The sequence below is a fragment of the Phyllostomus hastatus genome, unplaced genomic scaffold (genome assembly GCF_019186645.2).
Source record: "Phyllostomus hastatus isolate PE091 unplaced genomic scaffold, TTU_PhHast_1.1 phas_scaffold_501, whole genome shotgun sequence".
Lineage (NCBI taxonomy): Eukaryota > Metazoa > Chordata > Mammalia > Chiroptera > Phyllostomidae > Phyllostomus > Phyllostomus hastatus.
The window spans coordinates 69,528,836-69,549,155 of record NW_025334033.1 but is presented as its reverse complement, the minus strand read 5'-3'; the positions used below and the strand labels follow the sequence as shown (position 1 = coordinate 69,549,155).

At 68.5% G+C, this 20,320-nt stretch overlaps 1 protein-coding gene across 2 annotated transcripts in view; it reads left to right on the top strand.

The window, feature by feature from the left end:
* Positions 1–20,320, top strand: part of BEGAIN (brain enriched guanylate kinase associated) — a 40,847-nt gene that overhangs the window by 3,605 nt on the left and 16,922 nt on the right. The window contains exons 1-2 of one of the 2 annotated variants that reach the window (XM_045823165.1): positions 12,120–12,210; positions 13,782–13,810. In XM_045823165.1, the coding sequence (XP_045679121.1) occupies positions 13,797–13,810 (14 nt within the window). In that variant the 5' untranslated portion in view covers positions 12,120–12,210; positions 13,782–13,796. Of the gene's footprint in view, positions 1–12,119; positions 12,211–13,781; positions 13,811–20,320 lie in introns of those variants that run through there. The other variant, XM_045823166.1, reaches the window with a different exon arrangement.

Genomic DNA, 20,320 nt, shown 5'->3' with positions numbered 1-20,320 from the left:
CTCCGCCTGGGCCCTACCAGGGGAAGAGGGACGTGGGAAGGTCCCGTGGCACTGCAGGGGGTGCATAATGCAGGGCCTGCGGGCCACCCCAGTGGAGCAGTACCGTGGGCGGACTGAGGGGGCAGTGGTGGACGGCGGGTGGACGGACGAGGATGGGAGGCAGGGAGCAGGACAGACCGGTGGGTAGACAGACAGGAAGCTGCAGGAATCGGTCGCCGGTTCAATTCCTAGTCAGGGCATGGGTCTGGGTTGCAGCAGGCCAGGTCCCCAGTTTGGGGCGTGTGAGAGGCAACTGATACATGTGTCTCTCACACATTGATGTTTCTCTCCCTCTTTTCCCCTCCCTTCCCCTCTCTCTAAGTAAGTAAGTAAGTAAATAAATAAATAAATAAAATCTTTTAAAAAGTAAACACATAGAAGACCCCGGTAACACTGGGCTCGCATTCCCACATGACGACACGCCGCCGAGGGTTGTGGGGTGAAGGGGCGAGCCCCCACAGACTCGTGCAGACCCTCCCAGTCTGATTCAGACGCTGGGGGACATCCACTCCTCCTCTGGTCAAAGCCAGACCCTGAGGCTGGTCAGTTGCGACCCCATTCTCTCGTCTGGGCGCCGGGCAGTCCTCTGCCCGGTTCACGACACGGGGGCCCCCGCCTTCCCATCGCATCAAGCACAACCTGCCGGGGCAGAGTTGCAAGGACCCCCCTGTGCCGCCACAACAAAGCAGGCACCCCAGACCAGCCCCGGGCACGCTGGGGGTGAAGGAGACCCTCGCCGGCTCAGCCTGAGCCGACGCCAGCTGGGGAGGGGGCTCCGGCTACCCCCCGGCATCGGCAGGGCGTCGGAGCCCCGCCAAACCGGCTGCAGAATCCTTTGCGGAATCAGAGCCGGCCCCAGGCCCCGGGGCTGCTGCGTCCCCCGCACCACGCATGTGCACCCGGGACCCGTGGATGCAGGCATGGGCCGGAGGACCTGCACACGGATGGGCACGCATGTGGGGGTGGCGTGTCCGTGGGTGGACAGAAGGACACACGGATGCTGGGGACAAGGAACAGGAATGGAGACGTGCACGGGTGGTGGTGGGTGGCCCGGGGCTCGAGTGACGGGAGCAGCGGATGGGTGGGCCCACGTCCGCAGGTGGCAGGTGCCGGCGTGGAAGGGCGCGCCGGGGCGTGAGTGGGTACGTTGTGCTAATGGACAGGCGGATGGCGGCCGATGAGCGGGCCATCCTTCCCCCCTACCACGGGCGTCCGACCTTTTGGCGTCTCTGGGCCACAGTGGAAGAAGAGTTGTCTTGGGCCACACGTTAAATGCATGGTGACACGTAATCACAAAATAACCCCGTCGTGCTTTACGTGAACTTGCGATGCGCTGGCCCGCACACACGGCCATCCTGGGCCGCGTGCGGGGGACTGAGGCGGCTGGTGGGATGCCCCTGCCCCAGCCACTGGTGTCCGTGAGAGCCGAGGGAGGACTGTGGGGCTGAGGGCTGCAGGGGAGGCGGTGACGGGAGGCACTGGGCCCCGCCATGCACGTGCTGCTGGAGGAAACGCCCCGGGGACCGGGCCACGGCGGTGCGGCTCTGCGTGAAGACGGACGGTCCGCAGGGAAGCCCACAGGCCCCAGGGCCGGCGGGGACTTCCCAGACGGCCTGGCCGCACGCGGCGCAGGCGTGGGCGCCGGGGGCTTGGGGCGGCTCAGATCTGCGGCTGCCCTGGAGGGCTGTCAGGCCAGCGTGGAAATACCTGGAAGCCGGGGGGGCAGGTGGTTAAGAGGACAGCTGTGAGGGTCTTCAGACCCTCCGTGTCCCAGTCTGTGGAAGGGGCGGTGACGGAAGTTTCCGCGTGGGAATGGGAGGCGTGCGGAAGGTGGCGGCTCGCGCTCCGGTGTCTGCGGCGGCACTCGGCGCGAGGCGAGCCTGGCTGTCTGCTGGGAGCCCCCGGGGCCCTTGCCCGCCCTCCCCTGCCAGCCGGGGAGCAATTCCCGGCTTGAGAATTAAGCTCAGGAGAAGTAAGGGAGGCGGGGCTCCGAGCTCCGAGCAGATGCCCGCGTGCCGTCCCACAGGGCTCCGGGCACCCTTCGACCAGGTCATCCGGGTCCAGCTCCCGGAGACCTCCCCCACCCCCCGACCCCCCCCCCCCAGCCCCGGCAGTAGCGCCCCTCCCCTCCGAGCGTACGGAGGGGAGGGGGAGGGGACAGAGCTGGGGCGGGCGGCAGGAGAGGGCCTGAGGGGTCCTGGAGAGGAAATGGGTGTGAGTGCGTGACCTCTGGGGGTCCCGTCCTGGGTCTGCAGCATCCGAGCCATGTGACCTCGGCAAAGTCGCATCACCTCCCCGAGACTCTGCTCTGTTCTGGCAGAAAACGGAGCTCACGGCTGCACTGCCTCACCGGGCGGGGTGAGATGCGGGCCGCGGTGTGGGTGCACACGCCCAGCACGCACCATGGCACACAGTAGGGCTCAGGAAGGCGCTCAAGCGGAGGAGCCGAGAGGCAGGCGGCCAGGTGGAGAGAGGCAGCCGGGCTGCGCAAGGTGAGCAGGCCCAGGCTGCAAGCCCGGCCGCCGACAGCGTCCTCCAGGGCCTCTGGCCCAGGCGGCAGAGAGCCAGTGGGTTGTTATGACAACGGGAACTTGTCTGATGCAGCCGGCAACTCTGGGAGAGGCTCAGGGAATGCTAGGGAACGGACAAATCAGAGCCCTGTGCTGAGGGTCCCTCAGGCCCTACTAGGTGCCAGGCTCCGGGCCGGCGGTGCCGGGCCGCGCCCTCCGCACCGTTCCCCAGCGCCGCCTGGGGGCTGGGGCTGCTCTGTCCCTGTGCGACCGCAAGGGGGGTGCAATGTGCCCGAGGTCCTGCGGGGTTCGGGGGGTGGGTACTTGACCTTGGGTGTGCCTGTGTCCAGGTCCTGCTCCCACGGGTGATGGAGCAGGGGCTGGCTGCCTGCTGCTGCGGAGGGCGTTGCCCCGGTGCAAAGGGGTGGCCCTCAGGGGACTGCAGGGGTAGAAGGGACACGGAGGCCTCTGCAAGAGGTACCTGGGTACCCCCCAGGATGCCTCCCCCGTGTCCAGCCCCAAGGAGGCCCACAGCCGGCCGGGGAAGCTGGTGCATCACCAGCCAGGACCTGTGACGCCTTCACTTACACACTCACTCAGGAAGTGCTTGCTGAGTGCCTACTATGGGCCCAGCCCAGCGTGGAGGGCTGGGATAGCATGGACACAGAAAACAAACAAAGGATCACAGGCATGTCGGTCATAGGTGGGGGCCGTGGTACGAGACCAGGGGCTATAAGAGGGTGCTGCAGGGGTCCCTGACCTGATCTGGGGGTGGGGAGTGCCCGGCTACTGAGCTGGGGCCCTGACAGGTGGTGAGAAGGAGGGCAAGGGGAAAGGGTGTCCGCATGCCACTGGCAGAGGGACAGCCAGTGCCGAGGCCCTGCGACCAGGCAGAGCTGGGCCCTGGCTGGGGGGACGTGACGGAAGCCTCGGGGAGGGGCGCCCAGCAGCAGGGCCCACGGACACTGGGTCGGTCGGCAGGGCCTGCGGGGCACCCGGATGTGGGGCGTGGCCTGCTCGCCTGGCCTGGGATTTTAAAAGCTCGCTCTGGTGGGTTTGGGAGAGGAACTGAGCTGAACCGGCTTAGGGTCAGGGGTCCCAGGGAGGGGCGATGGCAGGTGCCCAGGTGAGGCGTGGTGGCACCCAGGACCAGCAAGGTGGCAGTGGGGACGGAGGGAGGTGGGGAGGTCTGAGAGTAGCTGAACCGCCTGGGTCTGCAGGAGCAGGGGCAGGGGCCGGGAGGAGGCAGGGGGAGGGGTCCCGGCGGCTCCCAGCCCTGTTACAGGCTGTGGAGATTCTCAGACACCCAGTCAGGGGTGCTGCGGGACATCCGGAGGGGCATGCGGCCGAGCCCAGCACAGGAGGGGTCCCTGGCACTTGATGGGTGGTGTCCAGGCACTGCCAGGTGGACGAGGGCAGGGGCTCCACCGTGAGCAGGCGGCGACAAGCAAAGCCTAGGCTGCGCTCCAGGCAGCACCACGAGCCGGCGCTGGGGATGGTGCTGCCCCCCAGCCGGCTGCCCTTCGGTCAGGCAGCCGGGGCCCAGGTCAGAGTCCTGCCTGGACCCCTGCCTCCCGCGACGCCCGGCACAGGCATGTGCCCCTCCACACGGAGGAAGCAGGGCCGTGGCCTGGCTCTGGCCCTCCCCTGCGCCGGCCTCCCCCACTGACTCCCCACAGAACTGCGCTCGGGGCCCCACGGGGCCCACGTCCCAAAGGCCTCGGGGCGTTACTGTCCACTGCTCCTCCCCCGGCCCCGGGGCAGCCCCGAGGGACTGCATGCACCCAGCTGCCCATCATGGAGACTGGAAGTGGCGGTGGCTTAAACGAGACGGGGGCGGGGGGGGGGTCACTTCTCTCGGGTTACAGAGAGGCCCGGGGCAGAGGCTGTGGCACAGGACTGGTGGGACGATTCGGGGGTGGTCAGGAGCCCGGGCTCCTTCGGTCCCGCTGCTCCTGTATTTGTTTCCTTTGGCTTCCGCCACGGCTGCCCTCGTGGTGCCCGCGGCCGCCACAGCCCCAGCCATCACTCCCCTGCTCCGGACGGGGAGCAGGAGGGTGGGGAGTGGGAGCAGGGGGTCCAGGGAGCCGTCCGGTCCCTTTTACAGACTTCTCCCAGAAGTCTTGTCCCACAGATTCTGTTTCTGTCTCATTGGCTCCCCCGGCTGCAAAGCAGCCTGGGAAGTGCAGTTTTTCAGCCGGGTGACCTGCCTCCCAGAGTAAAATGAGGGTTCTCTGCTGGGGAAGGACGGGACAACTGGGCAGGGGGCCACCAGCAGCTGCCACCACACCCTCCTGTCCCGCCGGACAGATGCGGCTCTAACGACCCCCTTTGGGCCCTGCCGTGCCCCCGTCACAGCCAGCCGAGAGCTGCCTGCCGGTCCCTGGGCCCCGAACCCCATCAGGCAGGGGAGACAGGAGATACTGCGAGTGGGGTGTACGAGGCCCAGCCCGGGCCCCTCCCTGTATACAGCCAGTGCTCATTCAGTGCAGACCGCCCGCCCGGGCTGAGGCAGAGCCCAGGACATGACCTTGACCTCCCTGGCACTTTCTCATTTAGTGAGAATCAATTCACGGGGCGGGAGGCCCCCCGGCCACCGCCTCTCCGGACCAATGGGCAGGCGGGCATTGAGTGGCCACTCCGCCCAGTGAGGGGTGGGTGGCCCTGGCACCCCGCCGGGAGGTGCAAGGGTCCCTGCCCTGCAGGAGGAGAGAAGCGGGGTCCGCGAGGCGCGGGGAGCGGCTCCACGGAAAAGGATGCTCGCGGGGGCCGGCTCCCCGGCCCGGGGCCCCGACCCCGAGGGCCCCCCGCAGGACAGCCACGGCCCCCTCACGGAGTGCAGGGCCGAAGCCCCCAGGGAGGGAGCACGCAGAGAGGACCCTCGAAGCCCCAGCCCAGGTGGGAGCCCCGGTGGCCAGACCGCCCGCCCCAGCTGGACAGCGGGGCCTGGACAAGCGGAGACGCGGGCGCCACCCGCCCCAGAGCCGCCACGCACGCACTGCCAGCCGGCCACCAGCCCCCTCTCCCGCCTGAGCCGGCGACGGGAGGCCAGGCTGCCTTTCTCTCGGTTCCTGGATGAGGTTGCTGCGCGGGTGCTGGACCCCGGGACCCTCAAGGCCTCCCGGGGGCCCAGAGGCTGCAGCCCAGAGGCCTGCCCTGGTGAGCGAGGCCCGGGCGGGGCCCAGGAGCCCCTCCCAGGAGCTGCAGCCCCGGAGACGACCACGGCCCCGAGCGCCCCGCTGGCCTCGGAGGCGGCAGCCGAGCCTGCAGGCGGACCGGGGCCCAGGCGGGCGGTGGACACCAGCGGGCGCCCCCTGGGCAGCGGCGAGCACGCAGGCCGAGCTGCCTCCCCCTGGCAGCCTCCGCGAGGGGTGAGTGCCAGCCCCGGGGCAGCCCAGCAGGCAGCTGGACAGACGTCTCCTGGGGCCCCTTCTCCGCCCCCTCCCCGTGCCGTTTCCCCCCAAGTCCTGGCTGACCCCCTCGGGGTTCCCGCATCACACCCCTGTTATCGCACCTGCGACGGGAAAGACCCAGGTGCCCGAGAACGACTCTCCGAGGTGAGGCGCTGGCGCTGGGGCAGGCAGGACTCTGTGCGAGTGATGACGACAATATCTCCTTCAGCGCTGCCCCCCTTCCGGGGAGGGGGAGCAGGCTGGGCGGGGGGGCTGCCGCGTGCGTGCCCCCGGTCATGGGGGCGTCCGGGCTGGGAGGGAGGTCTTCAGACCGGAACACAGGCCCCTCCGCGCCTCGGGACCCCTGCCACACACGCGCTCCGGCCCCGGGTGGATTCGCAGAAAGACCCAGCAAGCCCTCAGCTGACCTGGGGACGGGGCTCTGCAGAGCGTCGGGATGACGGTCCCCTGCGGGCTGGGACCCCAGCCTCGGCTCTGCCCCTCTGCTCCTCAAACACCGGTGTCGCCTGGGGCCGGGGGCCCTCCTGGGCTCTCTGTCATGTGCCCCCGTACCGCGCCCCGGCTTCTCCCAGCACAGGACCGAGGTGGGGGCCGCGTGGCTGGGCTGGAGGAGAGCACAGCCAGACCCCTTCCGGGAAGGCTTTGCTGCGGGCTGGGTTGTTGTAAAACCAAACCCCGGGTGGGTGTGATAGCGGGTACCTGCTGAGGATTGGCTGGCGTTCTAACTCCCAAGCCTCCACGCACCCCCGGGGAGTCCTCCGCTCCGGGATCTGCTGCCTACTGCTGCTGTGCGACCCTGGACAAGCCACCCACCCCCTCTGGGCCTCCGTTTCCAGGCATCGAGGGAAGGATGAGGGTCTTGCTCTTCCCTTTGCCTGGTCACAGGGAAGCGTCGTGTCCCCCAGAGAGCCGGCCCCCCTGCCCCTGCCTCTCTGGGCTCCGCAGGCCGCGCACGCCCCACTCTGAGGACCGCCGGGCCCCAGGGGAGCGCCGCAGCGCCCCGTCCTCCAGAGGATTCTGTCTCCAGGCTCCTTCAACGGGCCTCCAGGGGCTGCCAGGCGGCGCAGGGCCCTGGGGACCCTGGGGCCCGGCAGCGGGGGCTGGTAGAGGCGCAGGGGGCTCCGTGCGGCACCCAGCCGGGAGCGCTCTTCCCCCGGAGCACCAGCCCTCCCCCCACCCCAGGCCACCTCGTCCCCTCCGAGTCTCTGCGGGCTGGGGGGCGGGGGGGGTGTGCGGGCGGAGAGCCCTCTCCTGGGTGCCTCCCACCCTCCTGGCCTGGGCGGGCCTGGGTCCCCGGGACGGTTGCCAAAGCGGAGGTGAAGCTTTGAGGAAGCAGAGCAGACCCCTGGCTTCCAGTCCTCGACCCCGAAAGCCCTTTCTTGAGGCCAGTGCCTGGAGTTTGGCCGGTCACTCCTTCAGGGGCTGGCATGGACCGGGGTAGGGTCCGTGCCCCATCCGCCTGAGTGGGTACGGGCGACCCCGTCCTCCCCGTCATTGTCCAGCCAATAGGAAGCCACTGGAGACGGGCTCCAGGACCTTCAGCTCTCCCTCCCCACAGGCCTGGAACCAAGGCTCATTCATACTATAGTGTGAAGGACTCAAGCCAGACGTTTCCTATGAGCGAAAGGGTCAGAAGGAGAGAGTGGGAAGGACAGGGCCAGGGTCATGGAAGGGGAGGCAGGCTGGGGGCCCAGAAGCAGCCAGGGTGGGATTCGTGCCAAGACCCCCTGTGCCAGGCCTGGCAGTCCCCGGAGCTACGGTCGGGTCCTGTCCGAGGGGCTGTCCCACGGAGCGACCTGGACCTCCGCAGGCCCCTCGGCCCCCGCCCCCATGGGCCCCAGTCTCCCGTCTGCGGGACAAGTCTGCGGGTTAGCCGGCGCCCCTCCCGCCTCTGGGGGGGCAGCTGCTCCCCGCTCCCCGGCTGTTCCCACGTGGGAATGTGGGCAGGCGTTGCCAGATCTTCCAAAATTTCAGTAGAAGCCAAAAATACGGATTTTAAAATGTAAACTCTCCCAATTTTTAAATGTTGCCTCGAATGTTTTTTTTTTAAAACGTTAAAACCCTCTCGCAGGCCAAATACAACATGCCAGCGCGGGCCAGATTTAGCTCGGGGGGCCAGTTCGCAGCCGCCGTCGGCCCAGCGGTCGGCGCAGCCGCCAGCAGCTACGCACAGCTGGCGCCGGCAGGGGCCGCGCAGGGCCCACGGGCAGGGGAGGCCCGGGGAAGCCCGAGGCAAGGGCCCCGGCTCAGGCCGCCAGCTGGCCGGGGGACGTTGGTCACGCACAGCAAGCCCAGTTTTGCAGCTAAGGTACTTACTGGTGGATGACCTACTGTGCGTCCGGCGTAGGCTAGCGCCGTGGGTGATGCCCAGGACAGGTGGCCAGCTTCTCGCTCCCTCGTGACAGTCTGTGGCCCCTTGGGCCCCTCCCTCCGCCTGGGAACACCCGCTCTCCTGCGTCCCCGGCGGGCTCTGCGGCGGGCTCGGCCCCCTCCCTGAACCTTGACCTTGGCAGAGCCCCCCTGTCTTCCCCGTGTGCACTCACGCCCTTGGCGGTCTCATCCAGTGCGGTGGCTTTAGGTGCGGTCTCTACTCGGACCCCCCGCCCCCAGGCTCACATCTCCTGGGCCCTCCTCTGCACTTGGGACTCACGAACCCTAACCCTAACCCGCCCCCTTGCCGCTGGTCTGCCGGACTCCGATAGCCGCCTCCGGCCTGAATTCCCATGGTCTCCCCGCCCTCTTCCGGCCGCTCAGGTCGGAGAGTCAGTGTCGTCGTCGGTGGCTCTGTCTTCTGCACCCACCCCTGGTCTGTCAGGGCGCCCCCGCCTCCACCCTGGTCCCCACGCGGCGGGACTGGGGCCGGCACCCAGCCCCCGGCGCATCCCCACTCAGCAGCGTGACAAACACACCTCTGTCCAGTGCTGCGGGGACTTCCAGTCCCCTCAGGGCAGACGCCGAAGTCCTGTGAATGACCGGGTCCCAGGAGGCCCTGAGCTCAGCCCCTGCTGCCCGCTGGTGACCGGGCACTCCCCAGACTCCCCAGGCAGCCCACCCCCAGTGCCTGCCCCGCCCCCCCAGCTCCCAGGACTTTGCTCCGGTTTCGCCCCGACTTCCCCATGGACAGTGGCCACCCCAGGCCGCCCCGCCCACCCCTCCTCCTCAGCGGATTCTGGCTTCTCCGAGCAGGCGCGCTGGGGCCTAGGGGCCCTCCGCTGGCGTCCCACGTAATCTCTCCCCCCCCACCCCAGAGCAGGTCGGCGCTGGGCCAGCAGAGACCTTCCTCCCCTCTGCTCGCTGCCGCACCCCCGGGGCCGCACGCACAGCGCGCGCTCGCTGCGTGGTCACAGGACGGCAAGCCACGGTGCGAACCTCCTCGAAGGGGCCCAGCCCAGCCCGTTACTGTAAAGGCCGGGCTCTCCGGAGCGACCACGGTCCTTCAGCCGCCCTGTCCCCGAGACAGTCCCTTACACACATGTCCACCTTGTCACTCACGGCATCCTTTACAGACTGTCCACCTCCCTAGAGGAGGGATTGAGCTCAGAGAGGCTGAGGGCCTTGCCCAAGGTCACACAGCGGCATACAAGACGGTTCAGGAGACCCCACGTCTCCAGAGGGGCTTCCCGGGCGGGGCTCCGGGCACCAGTCGCACCCAGAAGCCCTCGAGTGGGGGGCAGGCTTGGGTGGGGGGCGGGGGCTGGCACTCCCCGTGGAGGGCAGATGCCTCTGGCTGGGGGTTAGGAGCCGCGGCACCCACCCAGCCGCCCCACCCACCCCCCTTGGAGCCCTCTGTGCCAGCCCCGGGGGATACAGACTCTGCAGCCTAAACAGGGACCCTGCTGTGTGTGTGGGGCGGGGGTCCTTTAGAGAACCAGGGGTGGGGGCGGGGCCAGGACAGGCAAAGGACAAAGTGGGTGGGTCCAGAGAGACAGAGTGTGATGAGAAGGGAGGCCCGGCCGAGCAAAGGTGCGGAGGCCGTTGAGCTGGGTGAGCCGGGGACCGGTGCGGGTCTGTGTGGCCGGCGTGGCCAGCGTGTGCTGGCGTGTGCCGAGTGAGGTGGGGCTGAGTCAGGGTTCACCAGCCCCTCCCTGAGGCCCGGCAGGTGGCATCGCCTCTGGGGAGGGCCTACTGTGCGCCTCTGTCGCCGTGCCTGGTGCCCGGGGAGGCTCCCAGTCACACGCCGCGTGGGAACTGCAGGGCTGCCCTCCTGCAGCCCCTGGTTTGGCACCCGTGAAGCGGGTGTTTAAGACTCGCCTCTGAAAGTCTCAGGGAGGGTTAACCGGGACTGAGCTCCGTCTCTGGGTCACAGGCTGTGCTGGGGACAGCACGGGTGGACTAAGGGGGGATGGGCCTGTTTCTGACCCAGGTGACCCTCTGGAAGCTCGGGGTCACTCGGGGAACAGGGAGGAAGCAAGCGGGCTGCGGGAGGGGGGCAGCGAGGCCGTGGTGGCCGCCAGGGTGCTGAGAGCGGAGCTCGGGGCGCCGGAGGGGCAGGCATCAGCAAGGGGGCAGACAGCAGGGGGACCGAGGCAGGGACACACGGCACAGTCCAGCCTGACCGTCAAGCGGGGCTTGTGTGATGCAGTTGGGAGGGAAGGCGATCGCTGGACCGGGCCACCCAGAGGGGCTGGGCCACCCGGAGGGGATGAGGGGTGAGTTTAGAGCAGACAGTGTTGCAGGAATCGGCATCAGGCTGTGACTGTGGAGTGCACTGGAGGGACGGCGCCCCAGGTAGGGATGGACAGTCCCTCTGACAGCCCCCAGAGTGCCCACCGGCGTCCCACCGGTGTCCGAAGAGCTGGGGGGTCCCACCTGCCTGGGGGCCCTGGAGGGCCCGGAGGGGCCCTGAGGGTACCTCCTGCCCCATCATCTCACCCCGGAGACCCTGGCCAGCCCGCAGGCCTCATGCACAGCCCCCACCGGTCCCTGCACTCCTCCCAGAGTGGAGCCCCCGCCTCTGGCTGGAGACCCGGGGGGACCCCAGGCTCCTGTGCCCAGTCCACGGGGCCGACCTCTGCCAGCCTCAGGGGCCTCCTCGTCCCCAGGAAGGGTGTCTCGGGAACACCCCAAATCCAGGGCTGTGAACTGCAGAGCTAAGACTGGAGCATGGGGCTTCGGCCAAAGGCACGGCACCTCCCCAGGGGGCTGCTCTCCCCTCTGCCCACACCCGCTGGGCGAGGTGTCGGGTGAGCCCCAGGAAAAACGGGGGAAAGACAGGCCCTGCCCAGGGAGGGCGCAGGAGGTACGGGGGCCTTAACCCAACAACTCTGCTGGGTATCCATGGAGGGCTGCCTGGAGGAGGTGGCCTTTGAGTGCGAGTAGTGGTTACCTCGCAGGCACTGGGTCTGGGGGGGATTTGAGAAGTCCTAGGGTCCCAGTCAGGCTTCTGAAATGGCAGAGTGAAGGCAGAGGCCGGCAGGGTACTGGGCTGGGGCTCCTCCCCTTTCCTGTCTCTGACCCCGCCCACCCCCATCCCTGCCACCGGGGCAACTCAGCAGCTTTTCCCAGCGGCCCTTCTTGGGGGGAGAAATTCCCAGATGGGCCCTTTCCAAGAGCCGAAACACTCAATATAAATAATTAATTCTAGATTTTTAAAATTAAATTTTAATACATTCGTATTAATTTTAGACAAACTCCCCGGCAGGTCATTCCCTATGAGTGACGGAGGCCACCGGAGACATGACAGATGTCCCCAGCGCGGAGGGCTGGGGTCCAGGCCCAGGTGCGCTCATGGCCCTGAGCTTGGCTTTGCTCTGCGGGGGACCGGCACTGCAGGGGGTGGTGGGTGGGACCCTCCGCCTTATTGTTGCCTTTCCGCCGGCCGGCAGCGGGCTCTCGGGACTGGAGGGGGGTTTCACTTCTCAGCCGTTAGCCCCTGGAGGCGGGGTCACCTCCCTCGCTGCCCCTCCCCACCCCCAGAGCTAATGAGTAAGTGAGGAGCGGTCCTCCCGGCGGGACGAGGGAGCACTGGGGCTCGGGCCGGGGCTGCCCGGCCGGGGCTGCCTTTCTGCACACAGGGCTCCTCCCACCTTGCGAGCCGGCCAGGGGGAGGCCAGGCCTGCTGGGCACCGTGGGGGGGGGGCCTGGAGAAGGGACAGGGCTCCTACGGGAACTCAGAACCCGGAGGGAAGCCGCGAGAAAAGAGACGCCGCGGTGCTGTGGGATCCAGGCATGAACTGTCCGCGTTTATTGAGCGCCTGCTGTATGCTGGGATCTAGTGCGCTGGGCACGGTGATGGGGCCGTGGGAAAGGTGGGCCTGGGGTTCCTGGGGGGGGCTGGGGGAGGCGTGGGCTGAGCAGCCAACTCTCTGTCCTGGGGAAGGGGGTACCCAGAGGGGGTCCAGGACCGCGGTCTCAGACAACTTTCGGAGAGTCGGGGATCCTGTGTGGCTGCCAGTCGGGGCCCCTTGTGGATCCTTTCCGCCGAAATTCCTTCCCCCGCCCCAGCCCCTTCGCAGCCCGCGGTGCTGACGGGCGGCAGAGCGCTTCGTCCGCTCTCCCCTCCCCCCAACCACAGCTCGCTGGTGAGGAAACTGAGGCCGGGGACTCCCGGGAAGGCCTGCCTGGGCACGCGGGGAGTTGGTGGCCGAGCCTGGCCGAGGCCCCGGGCCAGGCCTCCCGGCTCGGCGCTGACAGCCGGGCTGCGCCCTCGCCCGGCGGGGCGGTGGGGGAGGCGGCGTGGGGCCCGGACCGGAGCGGAGCGCGCTCCCGGCGGACGCGGCGCGAGGGGCCGGGATGGGCAGTCATCAGTCTTCCCAGGTGTGTCGGGTGGTCCCTGGGCTCGGCCCCCCGTCCCCCTTTCACGTCCGTCCTGGCACGGAAAGACGGGGGGAGCCCCGGGGAGCGGCCTCTCCCGAGCGATGGAGAGCGAGCCCGGTGCCCCCCGCTCCGCGCAGGAAGTGCGATCCCGCCCGGGCCGCTCGCGGTCCCGGTCGTTCGCCAGCGCCCGCAGGGTTAACGGCCACGGGTGGGTCCCCCCGCCCCGCGCGCAGGGGCTGCCCGGCTGCGCGGGGCGGGGTGGGGAGGGTCTCCGAGCCGCTCGCCGGCGGGTCTGCGCAAGCCCGGCAGGGAGCCCCACGGGCGAGTCGGTCGCGCAAGGGTTAATCCCTCGGGCCCGGGAGGGGCGGGCCAGGCCCGGAACCTCGGAATCGGAGGGCAGCGGGGTCCCCGACTGAGGGGTCTGAAGTCCGGAGCGCCGCCACCCTCGGACTCCCGGAGCGTCAGGTTCTGCAATCCCGGATGGCGCCCGGTTCCCAGACCCGAACACTCTCCTACTCGGAGATTTTGAGATTCGGGGCTCGGCTTCCTCCGGGAGGGAGCGCGGGGCTGGAAGGGTTAACGGGCGGGGCCGGCGTGGGGGGTGGGGGTGGGGGTGGGGGTGGGGGGTGGGAGCGGCGGGGGCCGCAGCCGCGGAAGTGTTAGCGGGACCCAGGCAGGTACCCCTCTTTCTGCCGAGCTCCGGAGCGCTCCGGGCTGTGCTCTCCGGAGTCCCCGGCCGTGCCTTTCCGAGTCCCCGGGCCAGCCCCCTCGTCCCCCCCGGAGTGTGCGGGGGGGTGTAACTACGTGCCGGGGAGCGCGGCGACCCGGCAGGGCTCACCTGTTACTCGGCAGGTGCCCGGCGCACCCACTGAGTCCCAGGGACCGCGGTTGGGTGGTGGGGACTGGGGTCGCACGGGCTGGGCTTCCCACCGGGCGGGCCACGCGGGGCTGCCCCGCCGCCGCGCCCGCCTGTGCCCGCGGTGCCCGCGGTGCCCGGCTCCGCCCGGCGCGGCCGCGGAGCGCACGCCTCCTGCCTGCTGACCCTCTGTTTGGTTTCTCGCAGGCCTCTGCCGCAGATATGGAGAAACTCAGGTGAGTGGAGCGTCTTCCGCGCCGCGGCTTGCGGGCCGGGTCGGGGTGGGGGCGCTGGCGGGCAGGGGGCGAGGGCCGCGCGGGAGCGCATCTCCCGGGTCGCCCGCGGCGCGGCTGGCCCGGCCGGGGTGCCGTGCGTGGTGCGTGCGTGCGCCGCGAGACAACGGGGAGCCCCCGCGGGGGCCCCGCGGCCGGCCGGACCGGGGCCGCAGCGGCTGGGGGCTGGGGTGCGTCGCCGGGGCCGGCGGCCTCCGCGGTCCCGCGCGCCCGACCCGGGACTCCGGATCGTCCCACGGGACCCTCTGGGTTTCCGTTCCCGCGGCTCCGCACGGGTCTCCGGCGCCGGCTGGTCCCCTCACCCCCAGCAGACAGTCGCTTGGCTCTGGGCTTTTAAGTTTATGCCTCGTGGGGGCGGGGGCGGGGGATGGAGACCTCGCCGCCGGCCGGAACAGTCCGGTCTCGGAGCCATTTTGGGGGAATCCCGCGACGCTGTCTGCGGAGTGTCCCCCGCCGCCTCCCTCCGGGTGCTAAACTTTAGCCCTCGCGCGCTCCCCGGGCTCCCTCCGGCCCTTCGCGGAAGCCGGGGAGAAGGCGATTTGAATATTCATGACTTCCTCTGAGACTTCCCTTGGCCACCCTGACCCCCACTTCGGGAACACCGCCCCCCCCACACGTGTTTTCCTTCCGGAGCCCGAGCCGAGGCGTTGTGTGGGCAGCTGGCCCAGCTCCGCTGCTGGGTTTCGGCACCGGCAGCCCGAGCCGGCAGGGTCTGCCCCACCCTCCCCGGCCGGAACCGGCATCCGTGGAGAGGACTCCAGGGAGCAGGCGCCCCCCGTTCCCAAGGGTCAGGGACCTGGCAGGGCCCTGGCTGGTACCACGGCGGGTTCCTGGGTCCCCGGGAGAGGGGCCGGGCTCCCCAGGTAACTGTGGGTGCCCCCCGTGTCTGGGGACAGGTAGGCTCACGCGGAAGCCCCAGCTGGACACCAGAGCAGGGCCCTCTCCTGGCCGCTGAGCTGGAGTGCAGCCCTTTCTTGGGGTCTCGCAGGACCAAGACCCATTTTTCCTGTGCTGGGAGGAGGGGTCCAGCCTGTTAGGTCAAGGCTTCTGAGACGCAAGACTTGCTGTCAGGCAGGCCCATCTTGTCATGGTCAAGGTCAGGGCGGGGGTGGGGGGTAGGGGGTGGGGGCAGCTGGTGAGGCCCAGGGAGCAGCCGCCCTGGCTCTGGACCCACAGGTGACCCCAGGCCAGGCCCCCCCAGGTACTCCACATTGGCTGTCACCTCCCCAATACCCCCACCACGGCTGGGCTCCCTATGGGGGAGGGGAAAGCTGGGACTTGGGCGACAGGTAGCCTTCAGGGGGGCACCCAGAGGCCAGCCTGGAGGAGTGGGGTGGCCCTGTGGTTCTTTCTCTCTCCTTCTCTCTCCCCGCCCAGCCAAGGCTCTGGGGGTCCCACCCTGTGCGTTGAGTCATAGGGACAAAGATGTACAGCCGAGCCTGGCTGGGGACAGAGGTGGACGGGGAGCCCAGTGAGCACTCCCACCGCCCGAGCGAGCCGCTGAGGGCGCCAGGCGTCTCTGCCGTGGGCTTCCCTGGCCTGCGTCCTGACGGCTGGCCCGGTGGCGGCCGGGGACTGGGCGTCTGGCTCCCTGGGCCACGTGGACTTTCGGCCGAGGCAGAGTTCTGGAGCCGGCAGGGACCAGGTAGCCCCCCAGAACGGGGGAGGGTCCCGCCTTCCTCCCCCTCTCACCCCACGGGCGTTCTCAGAGCTGCTTCAAGGGCCTCTCCGGGCCACCCTCCGGCCAGTGTGGGAGCCGCCCCTGCAGCACTGAGTGTCGGGGTCCGGAGGGAGGCAGGGAGGGAGGGGAAGTTGGTCAGCAAGGCCTCCCATGGCGAAGGCCACAGGGCTCAGGGTCCCACAGACCCTATGTCCGGCCAGTTCCTGGCCCTCTCTGGGCCTCCGTTTCCTTGTCTGTAAAGTGCATGTCCCCATCACCCCACCACCACCATGCAGGACTGTTCGGGGGACATCCCCCCCAGACCTGGCCCACAGCAGGGGGACGCTGGCAGAGGCTCCCTGTGGGGCATCGGAAGCACAGGGCTGCCCGGCAGGAGAGGACACGTCTGTGGTCCCAGGAGAGGGACTCTGGAGGGGCCTGGGGCCCGCCCCCTGCCCCGAGCGCACGCTCTGCACACTGGCCACCTGGCCTGGGGTCTGAAGGACAGGGCGGGCACTTTGCCCCTCGCACCCCTGCGGCCTGGCTCCTAGGAGGTCCTGGGAGGTCCAGCAAGTGCTGCAGAACGCGAGGAAGGGCCAGGCCATCGAGACCCTCAGCAGCACCCCGGGTGGGCAGGTGCGCCTCCGCCTTCTCCCTGCCCCGGCCCCTCCACCCAGGTCCCTGGCCCCACACCGTGGTCCCCCTTCTGAGTCCCAGGCAAGTTGTCACCACCACACCTCCCTGTGTGGTTCCCTCTGCCCAGGATGCCCTTCCACATGACAAACTGTTTGTCCCCCCGTCAGCTTTTCTCTGTGGCTTTTGTGACCGTCACCCCAGGTGGACTCCTTCCCTCTCTGTGTGCCAGGTTCCACACTGGCTGCCGAGACACAGCCAGACCCAGTCTCAGGACAGGGACATGGTCCCACCCACACATCCTCCCAGGGAGCCCAGGTCGGGGACACGGGCCTGGTGAATCAAGGTGGGCTTCCTGGAAGCAAGGACATTTGAGCCCAGGATTGGAGTTTGCAAGGACGGACAGGAAGGGCCCTCCAAGGGGAGCAGAGGCCTGGGGGCCTGAGGAAGCAGGATGTCTTCGGGGAGATGGGGAGGGTGGGGAGTGGAGGTCCCCGGGCCCCCTGTGCCGCCTGGAGTGTCCTCTGCCCGCCCACCCCATCTCACGCACAGCCTGGCTCTGATCCTGGCAAAGGACCGGCACGCGGCAGGGCTCCCGCAGGTCCGGCCGCCTCTGCTCCGGCCAGGTGCGCACCCTCCGCCCCTCGCTCCCTCAGCCGCCGACTCAGAGACTCTCCCGGTGACTCGCGGTGTTTGCGGACATTAGCGAGTCCTGGCCGCTGGGGCCGGGGCCCGGGTGCAGAGCCAGCGGCGCCTCTAATCCCCAAATTAATCCCCTCCTCTGCCTCCCTCCGCACAGGGCCCTCTCCCCTCCCCCCCGCCGCCGCCGCCGCTTTATCTGCTCCGGGCCTGTGGGCAGCCTCCCTCCTCTGTGTCGGCTTCGGTCCCCTCCTGTGGTGCGGGAAAGCGGGTCAGTCGCCTCGCATGGTGCCTGGGACTCAGGAGGTGCCCGGAGACCCAGAGCTATTCCGGGCTCGAGCCCACCCTGCCCCCAAAAGAGAAGTCTTCGGAGTTGTGAACTGCGACGAACATCCAGAAAAAGTGACCAGTATCTGTGCGGTTTGGCACGACCACCCCGGGACCACGCCCCGGGCGAGCCGAACTCGGCCAGCCCCCCACGTGCCTCCCGAGACCCTGCCCCCAGCACAGCCCCCTCCTGCTCCCCTGAGGTCTCCAGGGCCCCGACTTCCGCGACAGGCGGCCCTGTTTTCTTCGCGGTTTGGCTCCGCAGGGGAGCGCACCGGCCCGACAGAGTTTCCCGGCGGGGGCTGGGACCTCACCTGCGCGGAGCGTCCCCGCGGTCCTCCGCCTCGCTCGTCGCCCAAACCTCGCGCGGGCCAGAGTCGCCCTGGCGGGCGCGGGGAGCCGCCCGGGCCGGCGGTCGTGGGGAATGAGTGGCGCGCGCGAACGAAGTTACTTCGATCTAGTCTTTCCTCGATGGGAGCCCGAGCGGCTCCCAGCCCGGACCGCGGAGGAGGCAGCTGCGGTCCAGGCGCTCTGGGGAGCGCGGGCTGCATCGCTGGGGGAAGGGGGTCCCCCAGAGGAGGACGGCAGGGGGCACAGGCCAGACTGACGGCGGCTTTAGACGATCAGGCCGCACTCGCCCGGGTGCTTCTGCCCGTCAGGCCACCGTCCCCGCGGTGCTCGGCGTCCCCGGTCCCCGCGGCCTCCGACCCCGGGCACTGCCGGGAGGCAGGCGAGCCGCTGCGTCTCCGTCTCCGTCGCCGGGGGGGCCGGCAGTGCGGTTCCCCAGACGGCGCCCGCTCGGGCTTCCTCTTTCGTGGAAGAACCGAGCTCAGGGCTCGCGTTCCGCAGACAGCCCCCGCCAGTGGCCCGCGTGGCAAAGGCACCTCCTGCTGTTCGCTCGCTCCCGCTCCGTAAACGGTCCTCTGATGAACAGGAGTTATTTTTAATCCTGTCGAATGCTGAATGCCGCTCCTCTTTGATTGCAGCTTTTTGCGTCTCGTTTCAGAAACTCCTGATGTCACGAAGTTATTGACACTGATTTTTGTGTATGGTTTGAGTCTGGGCTCTTTCTTCTTTTTCCCCACGGACGCCACACTCCTGCCCACACTCGTTTTTGCTTCGTTCAGGGGATGGGTATTTGCGGGCCCGGTTCTGCCCGGGCAGACGCCGGTCTCCACGCTGGAGGGATGTACAGAAAGGCCAGGCTGGCGACCTGGAGACAGTGCCCTCTAGCCACCGGGCCTGCCTGCTGCTCCCGAAGCACATCAGACAGGCCCCTGCCCCAGGGCCTTTGCACGGGCGGTTCCCGTCTGCCTGAAGGTTCTTCCCCACCTGTGCACACGACCCCTGCTTCCCCTCCTTTCGCATCCTTCTCATTGTCCTGGGGGGCGCCTTCCGGACCACTCATTCCGTCTATAATCACCCCCCCCCCCCCCCTTCCCTGACACCCTGATCCCCCGTGGACTTGAGATTTTTTATTTACCTTCTTTATTATGCGTCTCCTCTCAGAACAGCATCCCACTGGTGGTTCCCAATGCTTCAGACTCACACACAGTAGGTGCCCCCACTGCCCTCCCTTGGCCCTCAGGGAGGGGGGTTGTCTTTTTGGTTTTTATTTTGAAATCACCCACCGAGAGAGAGTCCCCGAGAGCCTCCCGTGGAGGGGTGTGGCCTCAACTCTCCGTCTCTCGCCTCCTCCTCTGTCCCGAGCAGGCCCAGTCCGTCCTGAAGGGGGATCCGTCAGGGCTCTCTGCCCCACTTCTAAACCTGATCCTCATGGAAGAAGGCTGCCGGACTAATTCTTGCTTAAGTGTGAATGACGGCCTCACTCTGATTTCTTCCTTTGGGAGCCGGGGCATTACAAAGGGAACCTCCTCACGGACTGTTCTCTCCCACCTTCTTCCGTCTTTCTCGTCAACGTCTCCTGTCCCCACAGCCCATCGGAGTCCCCGCTGTTGTGCAGAGGCTCTCTGATGACATAGGAGACTGAGAAGGTGGTCACCTGGGTTCGAGTCCCAGTTTGGGCGCCTGCGGGCAGCGTGGCTTTGGGCAGGTTTCTGAACCTCTCCGGCCCTTCGTCTCTGCACCTGTGAGACGGGGACCGCAGTGCAATCTCATCCACCCGAGAACCGGCGTGGAGGGTTAGACCGCTGAGGCGGAGCCTGGCTGCTGCTGAGGGTTCATGGCGAGGTCACGGCCGGTTCTGGCCGGTGACTGCCTGCCCCTCTCTCAGATGGTCGCAGTTTGCCCAGGCCCCATTCCCCCACCCACTGCACAGGTGACATTACTCCCAGGTCGCCTGGGAGAGGACCCTGTGAGCCGGGGCGGGGCATGTGCCCAGCAGCCCCGGGGTGAGTCAGGGCCCCGAGAGAATTCCGGAGTTGAGGGCAGGGCATCCCACCGCACACGGCCCTGGCCCCGGGGGCCGGGTGCTTCAGGTCAAGGGCACGCTGTGTGCCTGCTGCTCAGTGTTCGGGCCACCCCACTCCCCACAAGCAGGCAGCCCCGGCCCCTCCGGGACACCCTCACTGTACACCCGCAACAGGCCGAGCTGCTTCCTGTGCCCCGTCCCTCGAGGGGCCATCCGGGCACGGTGCCAGGGGCACCACCCAGGCGTCTGTCTCTGCAGAACCGTGCCCCCTGGGATGGGGGTGTGGAGCTGGAATGGGGCTGGGGGCGCGCAAGGTACCTGCTGGGCGGACTCGGCGGAACCTGGAACCCGCTCTCCTGGGCCCGTCGCCCCCGGGCAGACAGCATGAGGGGCTCTGCCAGGGCAGGGGGTGTCAGCTCTGTGTCCCGGGCCCAGCAGGGGGGGAAAGGCCAGGGCTGGGAACCGGCTGGTGTGGCTCAGTGGACTGAGTGCCGGCCTTCGAACCAAAGGGTTGCTGGTTCGCTTCCCAGTCAGGGCAGATGCCCGGGTTGTGAGCCAGGTCCCCAGTAGGGGGCGTGCGAGAGACAACCACACACTGATGTTTCTCTCCCGCTCTCCCTCCCTCCCTCTCTGCCTAAAAAAGGAATAAGTAAAAGATCTTAAAAAAAAAAAAAAAAGTCCAGAGCCGGGAGACCACTGGTGACATTTGGAGTGAGTGGGGGCCTTGGAGAGGGTGGCCCCCCGGGGTGGGGGGGTCCTCATCCTGGCGCCTGACTCGTGTGCACGAGGCGAGGACACAGACCTGCTCCCTGGGCCTCGGCGG